The following is a 17,161-nucleotide window of genomic DNA, read 5'->3' as shown; positions in this document are numbered from 1 at the left end:
GAAGCGGTAATAGAGTCTTCTGACAAAGAAGAGCCCAGGACTGGATGGATTCATTGTCAAATTTTAGCAAACCTTTAAAGATTTGCGAATTTGCGAATACCATGTTTCTCAAAGTAGTTTGAAAAATAGAAAGGGAAGTCATGCTACCAACCACATTCTATGAAACCAGTATTACCGATATCAAAACTGAATAAGGACATGACAGACTAAAAAATTAGAGATCAATTTTCCCAATGAACATAGACACAAAAAATTCTCAATAAAATGCTCACAAACTGATTTCAGCCAAACATGGAAAAGATCAAGCATCATGATCGAGTTGGTTTCATTCCAGGGTGGTTCCACACCTGAAAATCAATAAATGTAATACAGCACATAAACACAGTCAAGGACCATCTCAATAGATGTAGAAAAGCCTTTGAAAAATTCTACAGTAAACCTATAGCTAAAATCATCCTAAGTGGAGAATGAATGAAACCATTTCCTTTAAGGTCAGAATCAAGACAAAGCTGTCCCCTCTCCCCAGTCTTATTCAATATAGTGCTCGACTTCTCAGCCAGAGCAATAGGGCAAGAGAAAGAAATGAGAGAGATGCAGATAGGAAAGGAAAATGTCAAATTATCCCATCAGCAGATGATATGATCCTATACTTAGACCCCAAACACTTCACAAAGGAACTGTTAGTTCTGATAAACACTTAGAGCAGAGGCGCAGGATACAAAATCAACACTGAAAAAAATCAGGAGCTTTTCTATACACCAGCAGTGAACAGGCTGAGAAAGAAATTAGGAAAACAATCCCAGTCACAGTAGCATCAAAAAATTAAATACCTAGGAATAAACCTAACTAAGGAGGTGAAAAAACTGTATTGTGAAAACTTTAAAACACTGAAGAGAGAAATTGAAGAAGATGCTAGAAGATGGATCAGCAGAATTAATATTGTGAAAATGGCTGTACTACCAAAAGCAATCTACAGGTTCAATGTAATCTCCATCAAAATTCCAATGACATTCTTCAGAGAAATGGAAAAATCAATCCTAAAATTTATTTGGGAACACAAAAAGACTCTGAATACCCAAAATGATCCCAAGCAAAAAGAGCAACACTGAAGGTATCACAATACCAGACTTCAAACTATACTACAGAGCCATGGCAATAAAAACAGCCAGGTAGATCAATGGAATAGAAGCTCCAGAAATAAAACCACACAGCTATGGCCAGCTGATATTTGACAAAAGCACCACAAACCAATGCTGGGAAAAGATAGTCTCTTTAACCAATGCTGTTGGGGAAACTGGATATCCACATGTAGAAGACTGAAACTAGACCCGTCTCTCACCCTGTACAACCAGTTCTAAATGGATCAAAGATCTTAGTGTAAGGCCTGAAACTGTCAAACTGCTGGAGGAAAACACTGGGCCAATATGAAGATGGAGTCATAGGTAATGCTTTTCTTAGTACACCCCTGATTGCTCAGAAAATAATAAGAATTGAAACATGGGATTGCACCAAATTAAAAAGCTTCTGCACAGCCAAGGAAACAACTACCAGGGTCCAAAGAAAATCTACTGATTGAGTGGAGATAGGTCTTTGCCAGTTATTCATTGGGTAAAGGATTAATACCCAGAAAATATAAAGAGCTCAAAAGATTAAACACCAAAAGAAAAAAATAATCAAATTAATAGATGAGCAAATGAACAGCTTTCTAAAGAAGTGCAAATGGCTACCAAACACATGAAGAAAATTCAACGTCCTTAGTCATAAAGGAAGTGCAGATCAAAACCACACTGAGATTTCATCTCACTGCTTCAGAATGACCATCATCAAGAACACAGCAGCAGGGTGCTGGTGGCTCACGCCTGTAATCCTAGCTACTCAGGAGGCAGAGATCAGGAGGATTGTGGTTCGAAGCCAGCCCTGGGCAAATAGTTCTCAAGACCCTATCTCAAAAAATCCCAACACCAAAAAAGGGCTGGTGGAGTGGCTCAAGGTGAAGGTCCTGAGTTCAAGCCCCAGTGCCGCAGAAAAAGAAAACAACAGATGCTGGCAAGGATGGGAGAGAGGACCCCATGCACTGTTGGGGGGATGTGAATTAGTGCGGCCACCATGGAAATCAGTATGGAGGTTCCTCAAAAAACTAAAGGTATGATCCTGGTATACTCCTGGGCACATAGCTGAAGGAACAAAAGTCAAGACACCTGCACACCTGCGTTTATAGCCTTCACAATAGCCAAGCCATGCAATCAGCCTCAGTGTCCATCAGCTGGTGACTAGATGAAGAAAATATAGTACACGCACACACGGATTACTCAGCCATAAAGATGAATGAAATTACGTCATTTTCAGGAAATTGGATGGAGCTGGATAGAGTTCATTATGTTAAGTGAAATAAGCCGGATTGAAAAAGACAAATACCGCACATTCTCCCTCATATGCAGAATCTCGTTTTTAAAGATGAGGAACAGGAATGTCAGGTAGGTCGTGTGTTGGGGTGATTACAGTGGTGGGGGGAGGCGAAAGGAGAAGGAGAACGGCTGAAGTCATTCCCATGTGTGAAAATAGAGCCAGAGGCCTGTCAGAGCCGTTTTATGTCTGCTTGCACGACACTCTGCTCTTCTGCCCACCCTGCGGACTGTGACGTTCATTCTTCCATCACACGAGACAAAGTTCCCGACGACTACATTGCACCTGAGCCGAACGCCACAACACTGCTGCCGGATTTATTCAGTCTTTAAAATTCCGAGGCAATCCTTCCCAGTCGTTTTATGTTCAGTTTGCATTACAGTGAGATAAAGACAGCAAATGTTAGGTTGTTTCTTAAACTTCCTCCACTGGCCAAATAAAACCTAGAAGCATTTTTAAGACTCGCTCTGAGGTCATCGAGGCTACAACCAACCTCTCTGAATATGAAGACCCGAAGAAAAGGGTGGAAGGAGGAGCAGGTTCAGACAGACCAGAGCTTCTGTCTGTTCCAGTCGTTCTTTCTCCCGGGTTGTGTGGCAGCCACCGCACACAAGAGCCAGGGACGGAGTCACAGAAGTAGACACGTTACAGTAATCATCTGACTGCCGAATCTCGTGGGTATCTTGGACAAAGTGTGTCACTTCCAGATTCCGTGTGGCTTTGCACCCACACCCTCTCCTAGGTGCTGGCGGTACATTTGTGAAGCAAAGCTCCCCACGGACCTCACACTGCAGCGGGAGAACCGGAGATGTCCACCAGATGCACAGCAGACGTCCACAGGGCCTGGGTTCCGCTCTCAGTGTGTGCGGACTGACTTCAGCACTTCTCGGCGCCTGGGATTCTTTCCCTGACTCCTGCCTCAGGAGGAGACAAGCATCTCGTGAATCTGAAGCTGTAGTCGAGGTGGGAGGAAGGCCGAGGTAGGCCCACAGGAACGTCCTCCATGGGGTGTCTCAACCAAAGACCTTTCTGGCATCCAGGGGGGAGGAAAGCTTTCAAGTTATTGCCACCTAGCAAGGCCCCCACGTGCAATCACAATTGCCCATCAGCACTTCCGTAGGGCGCATTTACAGCACAGAGGTGAACAAACCTCAGAATCAGCTGACAGCCGTCCCATATTACTCAGGAAATCAAGGCAGCCATGGAGTCCAGATGAGAAGGATTCAGCCTACAACTGGAAGCTGTCATGAACATTGGAAGAACGTGGGACCAGCATCAGAGGGGTCAAGAGCCAACACAGGTCCTAACTGAAAGGTCCAGCGTTCCCAAGCTCTCAGCTCTGCAGAAGAGCTAGCCAGGAACTGCTGTGAAACTTCCCATCATCCCATTCTGGCTGCTACTCCTCTGTTTTGTTCCCTGCCTCACATGAATATCTACCATTAGCAAGTTGTAGGGAAGGGGAGCTGAGAAATGTGGCACGTTGGCTTTCTGTTGCTGTGACAAAATACCTAATGTAACCAGCTTATAAGGACTTATTTTGACTCTTGGTTTCAGTCCATGGTCAGTTGGCTCTGTTGTTTTGCGGCCTGTGAGAGGCAGCCTATCGTGCCAGGCAGTGTGGTGGAGCAAAGCTGGTGGTCTGGGAAGCAAAGAATGAGAGAGGGGGGTTCAGATCCCAATACCCTTCAAGTGACCTGGCTTCCTTCCAAACAGGCACTACCTCTTCAAGGTTCCATCATCTCCCAGTAGTGCCACAGATTGGTGATCAAGCCCTTGACACTGGGCGTGGGGAACACTTAAGGTCCCAACCAAAACACATGGTTCCTGCCTGGCGTGTCTACAATGAAGACAAACCCTTTGTGGAAGGTGGTGTTGAGGTCAGGCTGACAGCCAACAATCCAGCTCATGTACCTTCTTGAAGTGTCCCCATGCAGATCGCACCCCACATCCCACACGCTAGCCTGCAAACCTCAGTAGGCCGTCTCTGCTGTCTGACGGCCTTCCCACGAGCCAACCTGTAGGATAAATGACCTGGGCTTTCTGCCTGTGTTTCAACCATGGTTCTTGCTAAGATGCCCTGCTCAGGCTTTGAAATCATAAAAGTTAAGCTTAAGATGGGGAATTACGAATGAAAACGGCGTCCTTGACATTGGGTGTCCCAAACAGCTGAGGCCAGCTGCTGCTTTCAGGAGACAGACCAAGCTTTGCCTGGGAGGATGTGCCAAACACTTTCCTCACTGGGCCCAGCCTAGCTTGGTCACCTCCAGAGCAGCCAGGATGGCTTTGCAGCTGGGGAAAGTCAAACATGGCCAGAGGGCAGCAAAACCCTAGGATTTTGCAAGTTTTTCACACGACCTTTTCCTTCCAGACTCCTGTATTTCTTCTCTGAAGGCAGGAAATGTGACAGAATTGTCCCACTGGTTGGGGAGAGGGGCGGTAGGGAAGAGGCATTGTCGGAAGTCAGTAAGGTCACACTGAGGTGTGGGTATGTGAGTACTCAGGCCTCTCTTCCTTATTTGTAAATGGCAACAACCGGTCCCTCCACCAGAGTTCACCCGGGGATTAAATAGCAGCGCATTCTGTGCTCACCACTGCCTGCTGTAGTCAGCTTCTGAAAGTGTGTTCTGGGTGAGACTGGGCTGGGCCTCATTTCCCCGAGGAATTTAGAAGGGATGGAGAACCCCTTTCACAGTGTCTGCGTGGTCGCAGGGCGCCCACCTTTCTTTAGGAAGGAGAGGAGGACAGAAGACAGACAAGGACAGATGTGGGATGAGCTGGTGCTCCTGGAGACAGCCAGATTGGCAAAGCCCGTGGGGGATTCGCACCTGGCCTCTGACCGGGAGTGGAAACCAGACAGATCTCAAAGACCTTGGACTCACTCCTTCCCAGTCCTCAGAAGGAGAGAGAGCCTGGACAATGTACGTTTTCTGGTTTTTATTTTTCACTTTTTTATTGAGGCCAAACAAAATACAGTGAAGTATACAAGTTTCAGTGCACAGGTTGACGCCTTCTCAGTGCGTGAATACCTTATGAATTTTTCACTCCGGTCAAAATAAAGGGGACTTCTAGTACATTAAAAGGCTCCCCGCGCCCCTTCCTAGCTACCCCTCGCCACCCACCCACCCAGAGGTATCGACCCTTCCAACTTCTACCACTGACTTCCCGCTTGCTCTTGGATTTGTGCAAATGGAACTTGTGCCTGGCTGCTTTCATTCACCTTCTACAGCGGTGCCACCATTCTACGGGCAGTGGAGCGTCTGGGGCCATCATGACTAATGCTGCTATGACTATTCTTATGCTGTCTTTTGGGGACACCTTCGCCAGCTGCACGTACTTGGATGGGCGTCGCCGGGTGCCAGGGTCCCGCTGCCCGCTAGTTCTTGAACATGTCACAGAGGAGTTTCTCCATGGGCGCGTTCCCTATGGTCTTGCGGAAGAAGAGGAGCTCGATGCGCTCCGGCGACATAGACCTCAGAGACGGGAGCAGGAGGAGCAGCTTCCCAAACCTGAGCAGGAGAAGGCCACCGTGAGGCTCACTGCCAGCGTCACCGAGTGAGTCACAGCCCTCGGCGGTGCCCTTCGGGGAAGGCAGAAGGAAGGAGAGGACAGATGAAGGTCCCAGGACCAGGAGGGATTTCAGGAAAGACCCCATGCGCTCCGGGCTGGAGGCGGGCTCAAGTGGAAGAGCACCAGCCTTGCAAGCGTGAGGCCCTGAGTTCAAACCCCAGTACCGCCCCCCCCCCAGTACCCCTGCTCCCCTCCCCGACCCCGAGTTAGGAGTGCGATGGAGACCGGGCAGGCACCGCTCACTCTGTGTGACGGTTACAGACTCAGAGGTTATTTGTATCAATCCTGCATGCGACTGTACGAATTATCACGTGCTTATAATTAGGAGGCCTTTCATAGAGAAGAATATAAATTCCTGGCTGGGAAACACCTAAGCCGATAGCAGGCATTACTGCAAGAGCTCTGAAGACACGCGCCCGGAAAAACGCTCGCTGCAGCTTAAAAGAAGAACCACTTGCTAAAGCAGGGGTCTCGGGGAAACGAGAAAGGTGGATGGGGGATTAGGATTAGGTCTTCCCTGGGTGCCAGACTGCACCTGAGTTGAGACTGAACCCCAAGGGGCAGTCGCTCACTCAGCTCCTGCCCGGAGAGCTGTGGGAGGCCCCGAGCTACATCCTTGCTGGGAGGACATTTTGTCCCCACTGCCACTCCAGTCCACATGAGGTTCCCCCCCCCACACATCAGATGTGAGTTCTGGCAAGCATTCAAAGTCCTGCTGAGGCCGAAGCCCGGGTTAATCTGCTACCTTCTTGCTGGCAGGAATCTTTGGAACCTTCCAAACGGGGAGCCTGTCTAAGAACACATTGTGCTAGCCTCTCTCTTTCTTTCTAAATGAAGTTTTCTCTTTTGTTACACCCTGTCTTTCCTCCCAAGTCCACAAAGTCCCTCTCAATTCTGCTTGAGACCTGGCGCCCCCATGAGTCCCCGTCTCCTTCAGAAACAGGCAGTCCTCCATATGTGACGGGTAGTTTTCGTCTTCACTGCGATCACTGTGCTGGGCATCCGGAGAGGCAGCAGCTGTGCCTTTCGCTCCCTTCCTAGGGCCTGGCACTGTGCCTGGCCCACAGATGTTGGATAGATGCTGGGTGAAATAAGACCCTTACCCTGTCCAATCAGGGGAGTCCAGAGGTAGTGAGGGAGCAGTGGGCAGGGTGAGGAGGGGAAGGGAGAGACGGGTAGGAGGCAATGTTCAGGTCACCTCACAGGCTGGCCGGGGTGGTGGGCCTGGCCGTGCTGGCTTAGCATTACTTGGGACTGGTCCTGAAGAGCCTCCACGTGCTCTGGATCCTTCAGTCCCCGCATCTCTAGGGGAGAAGTAACACCAGTGAGTTCCCCTCCTGGGGGCTCCCCAGCACCCCACAGTCACTAGCAGGGGACCTCAGGAGAAGGGAGCCAGGCCACACCTCTGCACCCATGTTGGGTTGTGGAAGGAGAAACAGAAGGAAGTCACTGGAGTTCCCACCCTTTGCTCTCGGCTTGGGCCAAGACTCAGCACCTGGTTTGAAGAGGATCAGGGCCTTCATGCAGGCGAACTCCGTGGGGTCCACGGCCAGTGCCCGGAACCGGGCGATGGTTTCCTGCAGGAAGCGTATCTCTGCACTGGCCAGTGCCAGGCGGCCCTGAGAGCTGCTGGCGCCAGAGGTCTCAGGCAGGGCCAGCAATGGGCAGTTGTCCAGAGGTAGAGACCACTGTATGGCTCCGAGGAGGAACAACTCACTCCATGCTTCTTCTAGCAGGATCACCTGTGCTCAGGGAGGGTGTACGTGTAATGATGGATACACAGCAACTCAAGTTTAGCCTGGAGCCACTGCCACCTGCTCAGGACTGAAGGGTGGCTCCCAGGTTCCAGAATTCTCTTCTGACCTTAGCCTACAGAGACTATGGCATTCTCCCCCTTCTGGCCTAGGCTCCCAGACACTCTACAGGTTCCATCCAGAACTGCAGCTGGGACATTTAGAAAAGCCTAGAGAGGCAGGGGACATTGGGTGGCCTCAGGGATGTGCCCAAGAGACTGGCTGGCTCCTCCAAGTTGCTCCATCTAAACACTAGGCTGACCCTCAGCCGTGAAGTCCTGGCCACTTGTGTTCCACGAGGGAACTCGAGCTTTTCAGAGAGTACAGATTGCACTGTCCCACACAGAATGGCTGCAGACCTGAGGGTCTGTCCAGGAGGAACGCCCACCCAGGGAGCCACAGGCATGGCCTTCAAAACCCCAGGTCCCCATGTGTCTCTGGCCATCACGGTCCTAGGTGTGCCTCTTTGAGATGTGTGCATCCCACTGTTACCACCCTGACCACGCAAACCCAACCATCCTCAGCTCAGTGATGTGTGCATTCCCCGTTGTCCCATCTGAGCTGTGTGCATCTCCATCGCTCATGGCACAGAGGTGCATGTGTCCCCAGCCTGGCCCAGCTCCAGCAGGCAAACTGCACTGTACCTGATCTCGGAAGGGCAGGTTGGAGAACACAGGCAGGTTTTTGGCCCACTTGACAGCCATAAAGAGCAGGCGGGCTGATGTCTCATGGATGCTGTCCAGGCCACAGGGGGACGAGGGGCACTCAGGGTCATTGCTGGTCACATCAATATTCTTATCGGCTATGGGGGAGTGGGAGGGAGGATTGTGACCTCACTGCTGCTCTAGAGGTGTCAGGGAAGACCCATGTCAATCAGGGACCCCCTCGGCTGGCCTCCCACTCACCGTCCTCTGGCTCCAGCTTAGCACAGGTTTCGGCTGATATGAGGCTGGCCATGAAGTGGTGGCCTAGGGCCCTGGCTGCAGACACAGGCATGGTGCTCAGTGGGCTGGGCCCTGCCAGGGTCGAGGAGGCCACCAGGGGCTCAGGTCGGGACTCACTGCTGGACTCCATGCTGTCCAGGTGGACCTGGGCTGTGCTTCGGGGTTGGCGCTCGTTCTGCACGGCTGGGGAGGCAGGAAGGGTCAGTGACCACTGCAGTGGTCACGCTGCCTGTCTCTCTGTCTTTCCTCCCCTTGCTGTGCCCCACTTACCATCCTGGTTCATGCCTGCCTGCAGGCATTTCTTTAACCGGCAGGCCTGGCACTGGTTGCGATGGGCCTTGTCCACTGGGCACATCCCTGCCCCCACCTGACACCTGCAGAAGACAGAAAGCCCCAGGGCGGTCAGTGTCTCACCCAGGCCCTGGACCACAGCTTTGGTCATTTTTGCCCTAGCCCCACCTTCCCCGAACAACCTCCACCAGGAGGTACCAGGACCCCGGGGACAGGTGGGCAAGGGCTCGTCCCACCTGTAGATGAGTCTCCGTCTCACACTCCTCTTGAAGAAGCCGCTGCAGCCGTTGCAGGCGTAGATACCATAGTGTTTCCCGCTGCTGCTGTCCCCACACACGCGACACTGGAGCAGGGGGCCCACGCCTAAGGGGCAGGGCTGGGCTGGGGTGGGGCGCACTCCCCTCACATCCCCCTCCCAGCACACGGGTTCTGGCCCTCCGGTATTCAGACACTGCGCCTCTCGCACCTGCACACATCTCCCCACTCTGTCCTCTTTCCCCTCTCTGGGACAAGGGTAGCCGTCCTGCCTCCATCTCCCCGGCTCCCCTTCTCTCCCCACGGGAGACTCCTCTTTGCTGACAAGCCCCAAGGGTGCGTCTCAGTCCTTCCTTCCCCAGCAGCTCAGCTCAGCTGTCCTGTCCAGCTCTGCCAGCCTCTGTGTTCTAGAATTCTGGTTTTGCCCCATGTTCCCTTGGGGCTGGGACTGAGCTGCTCTGGTTCCCTTCATGTTCCCTGAAAAGCTTTGGCCCCTGCTCTGCTCCCCAAGGACCCAGACCTCACCTCCAGGAAAAGTCATACCTGTTGGATCCTCCCCCAGACCCCACCTGCTTGGAGATTCCTTCCTGGATGTGGTCACAGGTGCAGGCGCTGCTGCAGCCATGGTGGAACTCATTAGAGCTGTTGGCCTGGCCCTGCACGGTCACAGGGCAGTCACTGGCTCGATTTCTCCTCCCCCTTCTGATTCTGCTTTTCCCTTCCCTGGCCTTGGCAGTCCCCCTCTGTCTTTGTGTCTCTCCCTGGCCTCTGTATCTCCTCTGTCTCCCTGCCTCCCGTCCCTCCTGTCCCAATCAGGAGCTTCTGCTTCCCGAGGCCCTATGGCTGCTGCTCTGGCTGAGATCTCTCCTGGGCAGCCGCTGCGCTGTGCACAGGTTATGATCCTCTTAATCTTTACTGTCTCGCAGGGGATCAGCTGGCCACACCTGCGGTGCTACCAAGGTGCCCCTGGAAGCCAGTCTGTCCTGCTGTCCCCGTCCCCTGTCCTCAAGTCCTGTCTGCCCTGGCTTTTAGCTCTTGGTCACTCAAAGCCAAATTTTGAAGGGTGGAGTGTGGATTTCACGTCCCCCAGGACTTGACTCTTTCTGTGGCAGGTGGCACATGTCCGAGGGTGTGCACTGGTTGGTGTGTGTGTGTGTGTGTGTGTGTGTGCAGGTGTGCACCCATGCTGTGCTATGCCTGGCTGGGTCCCTGTATGTGGGGGTCACTTTGGTAGTTCTCACCCAAGTCCCTTGATAAAAGGGTACATGAGGACTGTCATTTGAGGCTCCTGTCCCACCCACTGGAAGGTTAGCAATGGTCTGTGGTTTGGAGTCCAGTGGGGACTGGGCTGTGGGGTCTGGGATGGCTGGAGGCCTGTGAGGTGGCAGGTGGCTGGCAGGACTTCCTCTCACCCACCTGGACAGCAGGGTCTCCAGGCCAGGAGGGGGTGAGGACACAGCCACCCAGAGCTGGCTCCATGCTCCCAAGTGGCCTCCCCTTCCTAGGCAGGCCCTAAGCCCTTCTTCCCGCCCAGGCCCATGGTGGTTCTGAGGCAGGGGAGGGTGAAGGGGAGCCTGTGCCTCCTTGGACCAGGCACCAGACTCTAGCAGGGAGGGAGCGGAGGGCGGGGATGGACCCAGGTTCACAGCCCCACTCCACTCCACGCATCACAGAGCACGTGACTTTAGCTGTGTGAACTGTCCCCCTCTGTGAAAAGGGCTGACAAAAGTGCCTGTCCTGTAGTGTCGCTGTGGAACCGGATGACTCCTGGATGTGTCATGGTGCCTGGAGTTTAGTGAGCACACTATACAGTGGGTGCTGTCGTTATTTATACTTCTCAGGTTATTGAGACCATCAGAGCAACATCGGCCATGTTTCCTTTCCTTTCCCTGCTTCTCTGCCCCCTCCCCAAGCCCACTCTAGGCCCAACACAGACCTAAGAGCCCCATGTTCTTTTGGGGAGGCCCCCATCCCCCATCCCCATCCTCATGTGCTCACCATGAGACAATCTGGGGCAGGGCAGGCTCACCCTTAGATCTCAGGAACTAATATGAAGCTTCTGGAAGGATCATGGAGTTAAGGGGCTGGGGGGGCGGTGTCCGCCCCTTAAGTAAGCGGGGTTAACCCTCACTGTGACAGAGAAGCACTGTTGGGGATTTGGAAAGTCAGCTTCAGCCTCTGCAGGGTAATCCGCTTTCTGGTGCCTCAGAAGATGGAGGCTTCAGGGCTGAGGCCTGTCACCTGTCCTCACCCCTCCCACCGAGAAGCCCCTCAGAACCATCCGTGGTCACAGGTCTCCAGCTAGCTCCACCTAGCCGCCAAAGCCAAGGGCACCTTCCCTGACCTTGGTTGAGCATTCCCTCCTTCCTGAAGCCCCTCTCCCATTTCTTCTGGAACATGGGTCTGCCCCATGAGCCCTGAGGTGGGCCCCAGCAGGCCTGTCACCCTCTCCCTGGGCAAGCTCATGCAGATTTATGGCCTCCCTGACCACTCTACGCCAGCCAGAGAAGCCGTCAAGGTGGTGTCTCTCTGAGCTAGACCTGGTGCCAATAGCGAGAATATAAAGCACTGGTGAGGATTCTTACGTCAGGACCTGCAGGACTTGTTCAAATATCGTAGCGACCCTCCCTCAACTCACAGCTCAGGACACTGGGGCCCAGGGCTCGCAGTGGCTGAGGTAATTTGCCTCAGGCCACGTGGCTACTGAGCAGTGGGGAGGTTGGGGATGACAGGCTTCGGTCCCCAAACTCCTGCTCCCCACAGAACACTCCTTTGTTTTTTTTGTTTTTTTTTTTCATTTTTCTTTTATTATTCATATGTGCATACAAGGCTTGGTTTATTTCTCCCCCCTGCCCCCACCCCCTCCCTTACCACCCACTCCACCCCCTCCCGCTCCCCCCCTCAATACCCAGCAGAAACTATTTTGCCCTTATCTCTAATTTTGTTGTAGAGAGAGTATAAGCAATAATAGGAAGGAACAAGGGGTTTTGCTGGTTGAGATAAGGATAGCTATACAGGGCATTGACTCACATTGATTTCCTGTGCGTGGGTGTTACCTTCTAGGTTAATTCTTTTTAATCTAACCTTTTCTCTAGTTCCTGGTCCCCTTTACCTATTGGCCTCAGTTGCTTTAAGGTATCTGCTTTAGTTTCTCTGCATTAAGGGCAACAAATGCTAGCTAGTTTTTTAGGTGTCTTACCTATCCTCACCCCTCCCTTGTGTGCTCTCGCTTTTATCGTGTGCTCAAAGTCCAATCCCCTTGTTGTGTTTGCCCTTGATCTAATGTCCACATATAGGAGAGAGAACATACGATTTTTGGTCTTTTGGGCCAGGCTAACCTCACTCAGAATGATGTTCTCCAGTTCCATCCATTTACCAGCGAATGATAACATTTCGTTCTTCTTCATGGCTGCATAAAATCCCATTGTGTATAGATACCACATTTTCTTAATCCATTCGTCAGTGGTGGGGCATCTTGGCTGTTTCCATAACTTGGCTATTGTGAATAGTGCCGCAATAAACATGGGTGTGCAGGTGCCTCTGGACTAACCTGTGTCACAGTCTTTTGGGTATATCCCCAAGAGTGGTATTGCTGGATCAAATGGTAGATCGATGTCCAGCTTTTTAAGTAGCCTCCAAATTTTTTTCCAGAGTGGTTGTACTAGTCTACATTCCCACCAACAGTGTGAGAGGGTTCCTTTTTTCCTGCATCCTCGCCAACACCTGTTGTTGGTGGTGTTGCTGATGATGGCTATTCTAACAGGGGTGAGGTGGAATCTTAGTGTGGTTTTAATTTGCATTTCCTTTATTGCTAGAGATGGTGAGCATTTTTTCATGTGTTTTTTGGCCATTTGAATTTCTTCTTTTGAGAAAGTTCTGTTTAGTTCACTTGCCCATTTCTTTATTGGTTCATTAGTTTTGGGAGAATTTAGTTTTTTAAGTTCCCTGTATATTCTGGTTATCAGTCCTTTGTCTGATGTGTAGCTGGCAAATATTTTCTCCCACTCTGTGGGTGTTCAGAACACTCCTTTGACTTTAGCAGCTGGAGTAGCTGGGCTGGGGCCAGGGTGGGGAGGGAGAAATAGGAAGCACAAATCTTGGAGACAGGACTGAGGAGGTGGCAGAGGGAAGCATTAAGAAAAGGACAAGCTTAAAGAAAGACACTGTGGGAGAGGAGTTTGTTTCAAGATGGGAGCTACGGAGGAGAAAGAGCCAGGAAGAGGGAGAGGAGGGAAACTGGAGGTGGGTATGACTCAGTGCTAACTCACCCCAGAACTTCCAGTGAGGCCCCTGAGCAAGCAGGAGGGCTGGGCGGGAGGGCACCCGGAGCCCCAGGAAAGGGGCTGCTGTGTAGACACAGGTGTCACCTGAAGGAATCAGGACCCAGGGCCTAAGAGGAGCTTGGTGGGAATATTGCTCTCAAGCTTGGCTTCGTATCTTCCTGGTTGTGCGTGCTTGGGCTCCTGCTGCACCTCAGTTTCCTCATCTCTCAAATGGGTGCGTGTGCCCTGATGGGATCACAAGAGGTGCACTGGGAAGGGGCTCTGGGGCTGGAAGGGCTGGGACCAAAGGGCAGAGGTCGGAGTCTTTCCTTCCCTCTGAGGAGGTCTTTGCAGGCCTGGTTTGAGGGTCGAGGAGGGACAACTTCTGAGGTGGCCTTGTGAGGAAGGGACTCGGGGGGGGGGGTCTGCAGCCAGCTGAGGTTGGAGACCGGGCCTTCACAGGCGTGTGCCCCAGGAAGGGGCAGAATTGTTCCCGAATCCTCAGCAGGGTGGCAGGTACTAAAAGAAGGTGACCGAGGACTGGCCATGGCTGTGCTTCCTCCCCACAAGGGCACCGGACCAGGCAGCCCATGGGGGAGGTGCAGGAGTCAGGCAGGGGCTGTGCGGGGAAGAGGGGCCCCTCCTGCTGTACCTGCTGTTCCTGCCGATCCGCCCTTCCTCAGCCCACCTGTTCTCCCCTTGTAGAGAGTGCATGTCAGAGGTCACGTCTGCTCCTTAAGCTGCACCTCTCTCTGGGTCCGCACGTCCAGATGGGAGATTCCAGGGTTTTGGTTTAGCTGCGCATGTGGCTCTCAAGGCACTTACTGGACAGGAAGGCTTCTGAAATTCGGCTGTGACTTCCTGACACTCTGTCGTGGCTGGTACTTAGGATGGAAAACAATATCAACAATGAAACCCGCCAAATAAAGGACACCCGCCGCTTGACAGACGCACTTATTTTCACTTTGTCTTGTCCCCGTCTCATCCTTTGCATGCCGAGAGCTCCTCTCTCAGCCTGGCCCTCCATTCTTTGGCAGGTCAGGCACAGCTGCCACCAAGCCCTGTGTTGGGCAGAGCCTGGAGGAGGGTGGGGGGGTGTCTCCCCCAATCTGTGACCGCCAGCTGCTGGGGCAGACGCCAAAGGATTACTCAGCTCAAAGCCTCGAATCTGCTGACAAAGCCACCAGAGGCCACCCTATCACTAATACAATTATTTCCCCCAGGGGACAGGTCAGCAACTTCTTCTGACTCCCCGGAGGCCTAGGGGATGTGGGGGGGGGGGCGAGCAAGAAGGTGGTGTCCATGGTTCAGGCTGCAGAACTGACCTCCTTCTGAGGGCCCTGGCGGGTCAAGCTCTTGTCCCTGTGTCACCAGGCTGTCAGACACCGCGTCAACACCTCCCTGAGGAGGCCCGAGGCGCGGCTGCCCCTGCCCAGGGGAGGAGGGGCAGCTCTTGGGAGGACCTGGTTGCTGGTCAGGCCAACTCCGTGCATGTCCCCAGCTCCATTCCAACAGCGGGTCTGGGCCCTGGGAGCATGGGTTTGACTGCACTGGGGTTTGAATTCAGGGCTCGCACTTCCTAGGCAGGTGCTCTACCACTTGGGCCACACTCCCAGTCATTATTTCCTTCCTTCCCTCCTTCTTTCACTTTTTTTTTAGGTTTTCACATAGGCTCTCAGGTCTTATGCTTTTATCCAGGCTGGCCTCTCCCTGCAATCCTCCTTCCTCTTCCTCCAGAGTAGCTGGAATTACAGTGTGTGTCACCATGTCTACCCTCCATGCCAGGATTTCTAACTGCTCCCCTTGCTCCCACCCCAGGTGTCCCCACTGGTTTGGAAGACCTAGTGTTAAGTACACTTCTAGGAACCTATCCCGTGGAAAATTTCTAGAAAAATCAATTCCGTGGGCGCTTCTGCATCAGTTCTAGTGCAACACCCATCTGCAAACAACTATCTCAACATGCCCCCCGCCCCGCAGTGGGGCGTCACGCACCCCTTGCAAAAGGTGGTGTTCCTCCTTCAAAGCCATCTACAAAACAGCGTTTCTAGATCGACTTCATGTGTCCCAGGAGAATCTCTGGCCAATGACCATGGGACGCCTGTCTCCTTGGCTGGACGAACTGAATTAATGAGATCTTTTTCTGGAGTGGGAAGGAAGGTTCAGAACACTGGCAGGAACATTTCTCACAAAGCCTCTTATTCTCTTCTCAAGATAACATTCGGAATTAATTCCTCCTGGCACAGCTTCCCAGTCGTCTCACAGGCCCGAGCCTGCCTCGCTCAGGACAGACAGAAAACACTGTCCTGGGACTCCACGTTGGGGAACCTTCTTCCACTGCAGGGCTGGTGTGGGGACCTTTCCAGGTCAGCTCCTCCTGTCCCCTGGCCCTCCCAGAGCTGGCCTCCTGACTTCCCTAGGAAGATGCCACAGCAAGAAAGAGAATGGCTAATTTAAGATCACTATTGCCTACTAATAGAAAATGTTCCTGAAGAAATTAAGATTTTATAGGTGGAATGTTGCACCCTTATTTTCTCTTCTTTGTGAAATAAGAGGCCGACATGTACAGCAGTTGGTCAGGCCTGAGCCTGGGTTCATGGGAACAGCTGCTGCCTGCAAGTGGGGCCAGGTCCACCCCAGGGCTCCCTGCCACCTGCTATGCCAAGTGGACCCCCTTTAGTTGCTGGGCCATGGCGGGGATCTGTGGGGTGGGGTAGGGAGGGGTGGGAACAGGGTGAGGAGCAATTTGAAAACCAGCATAGAAGTATTTAAAAAGTTTTGTCTTTAGTCAGGATCTCACTGCAGCACAGGCTGGACTGCAACTTGCAGCTCTTCTGCCTCAGCTTCCCAAGTGCTGGGATTACAGGTGTGTACCACCAGGCCCAGCTAAAAAAAAATTAACAGCAATTAACAACAATGTTAAGTGCACACTAGCTGAGGCAAAAGATGCGATACTTACCACTTCCTAGGAATGAAAACAGCCGAAGGGGGTTCTTCCATCTTGCCATTCTTGGCATTTTGAGAGCTTTAATTCTTGGCTGTGGAGGCTGTCATACATTTCAGGATGCTGAGCAAGGGCCCTGGGCTCTACCCACAGAGGCCAGTAGCATCCCTTCCCTCAGTGTGACAACCAAAACATCTCCAGACACTGCCAGGTGCCACCCTGGCACCTCACCTTCCTTGACAGGGTGACTTGACACTTGTGGCCTGAGCTGTGTGTCCCACCCTGCTTGCCACGTCTGTTCTGGCACACAGGAAGCATGTCCTGTGGCCACTGTGAGGGAACCCCAGGCCCCCAGGCATGCAATGTGCTTCACACAGGTGCAGGTCCTGGAACCATCGGGAAGGCTCTCAGAGCGTGCACAGAGTTTTCTCTGAAGAATTTTACTAGTTTATCTTTTTAGAGTTTTCTGCAGTGTTTGAGGAGTGTTGAATCGTGGCCTTGTATTACAATTATAACCAAGATAAAGTACAGCTTTTCTCATGCTTTTGAAAGAGACTGGATAATTTGAAATAAATACGAGTAATAATTGCCACACAGGAAATACCTAGAAAGAAATGGTGCGGCCGACCCAGCTCTCAGTGTTTGTGTGAACTTAAATCCTCACAGTGTCGCCATCACAGAGCTGTTATCACAAGCCTCGTGTTA

General features: G+C 52.3%; 1 protein-coding gene across 1 annotated transcript; it reads right to left on the bottom strand.

The window, feature by feature from the left end:
* Window positions 1-5,776: 5,776 nt before the first annotated feature.
* Nr2e3 (nuclear receptor subfamily 2 group E member 3) lies at window positions 5,777-9,890 on the bottom strand. Its single transcript, XM_020181930.2, has 8 exons — window positions 9,797-9,890; window positions 9,235-9,361; window positions 8,978-9,081; window positions 8,669-8,890; window positions 8,408-8,565; window positions 7,466-7,712; window positions 7,169-7,274; window positions 5,777-5,909 (listed from the first exon to the last, which is right to left on the bottom strand). The coding sequence occupies exons 1-8, from the start codon at window positions 9,888-9,890 to the stop codon at window positions 5,777-5,779; spliced, it is 1,191 nt and encodes a 396-aa protein (XP_020037519.2).
* Window positions 9,891-17,161: the final 7,271 nt, after the last annotated feature.

Source organism: Castor canadensis, chromosome 19 (genome assembly GCF_047511655.1).
Source record: "Castor canadensis chromosome 19, mCasCan1.hap1v2, whole genome shotgun sequence".
NCBI classification, from domain to species: Eukaryota; Metazoa; Chordata; class Mammalia; order Rodentia; family Castoridae; genus Castor; species Castor canadensis.
This window is presented reverse-complemented; position numbering and strand designations above follow the sequence as displayed.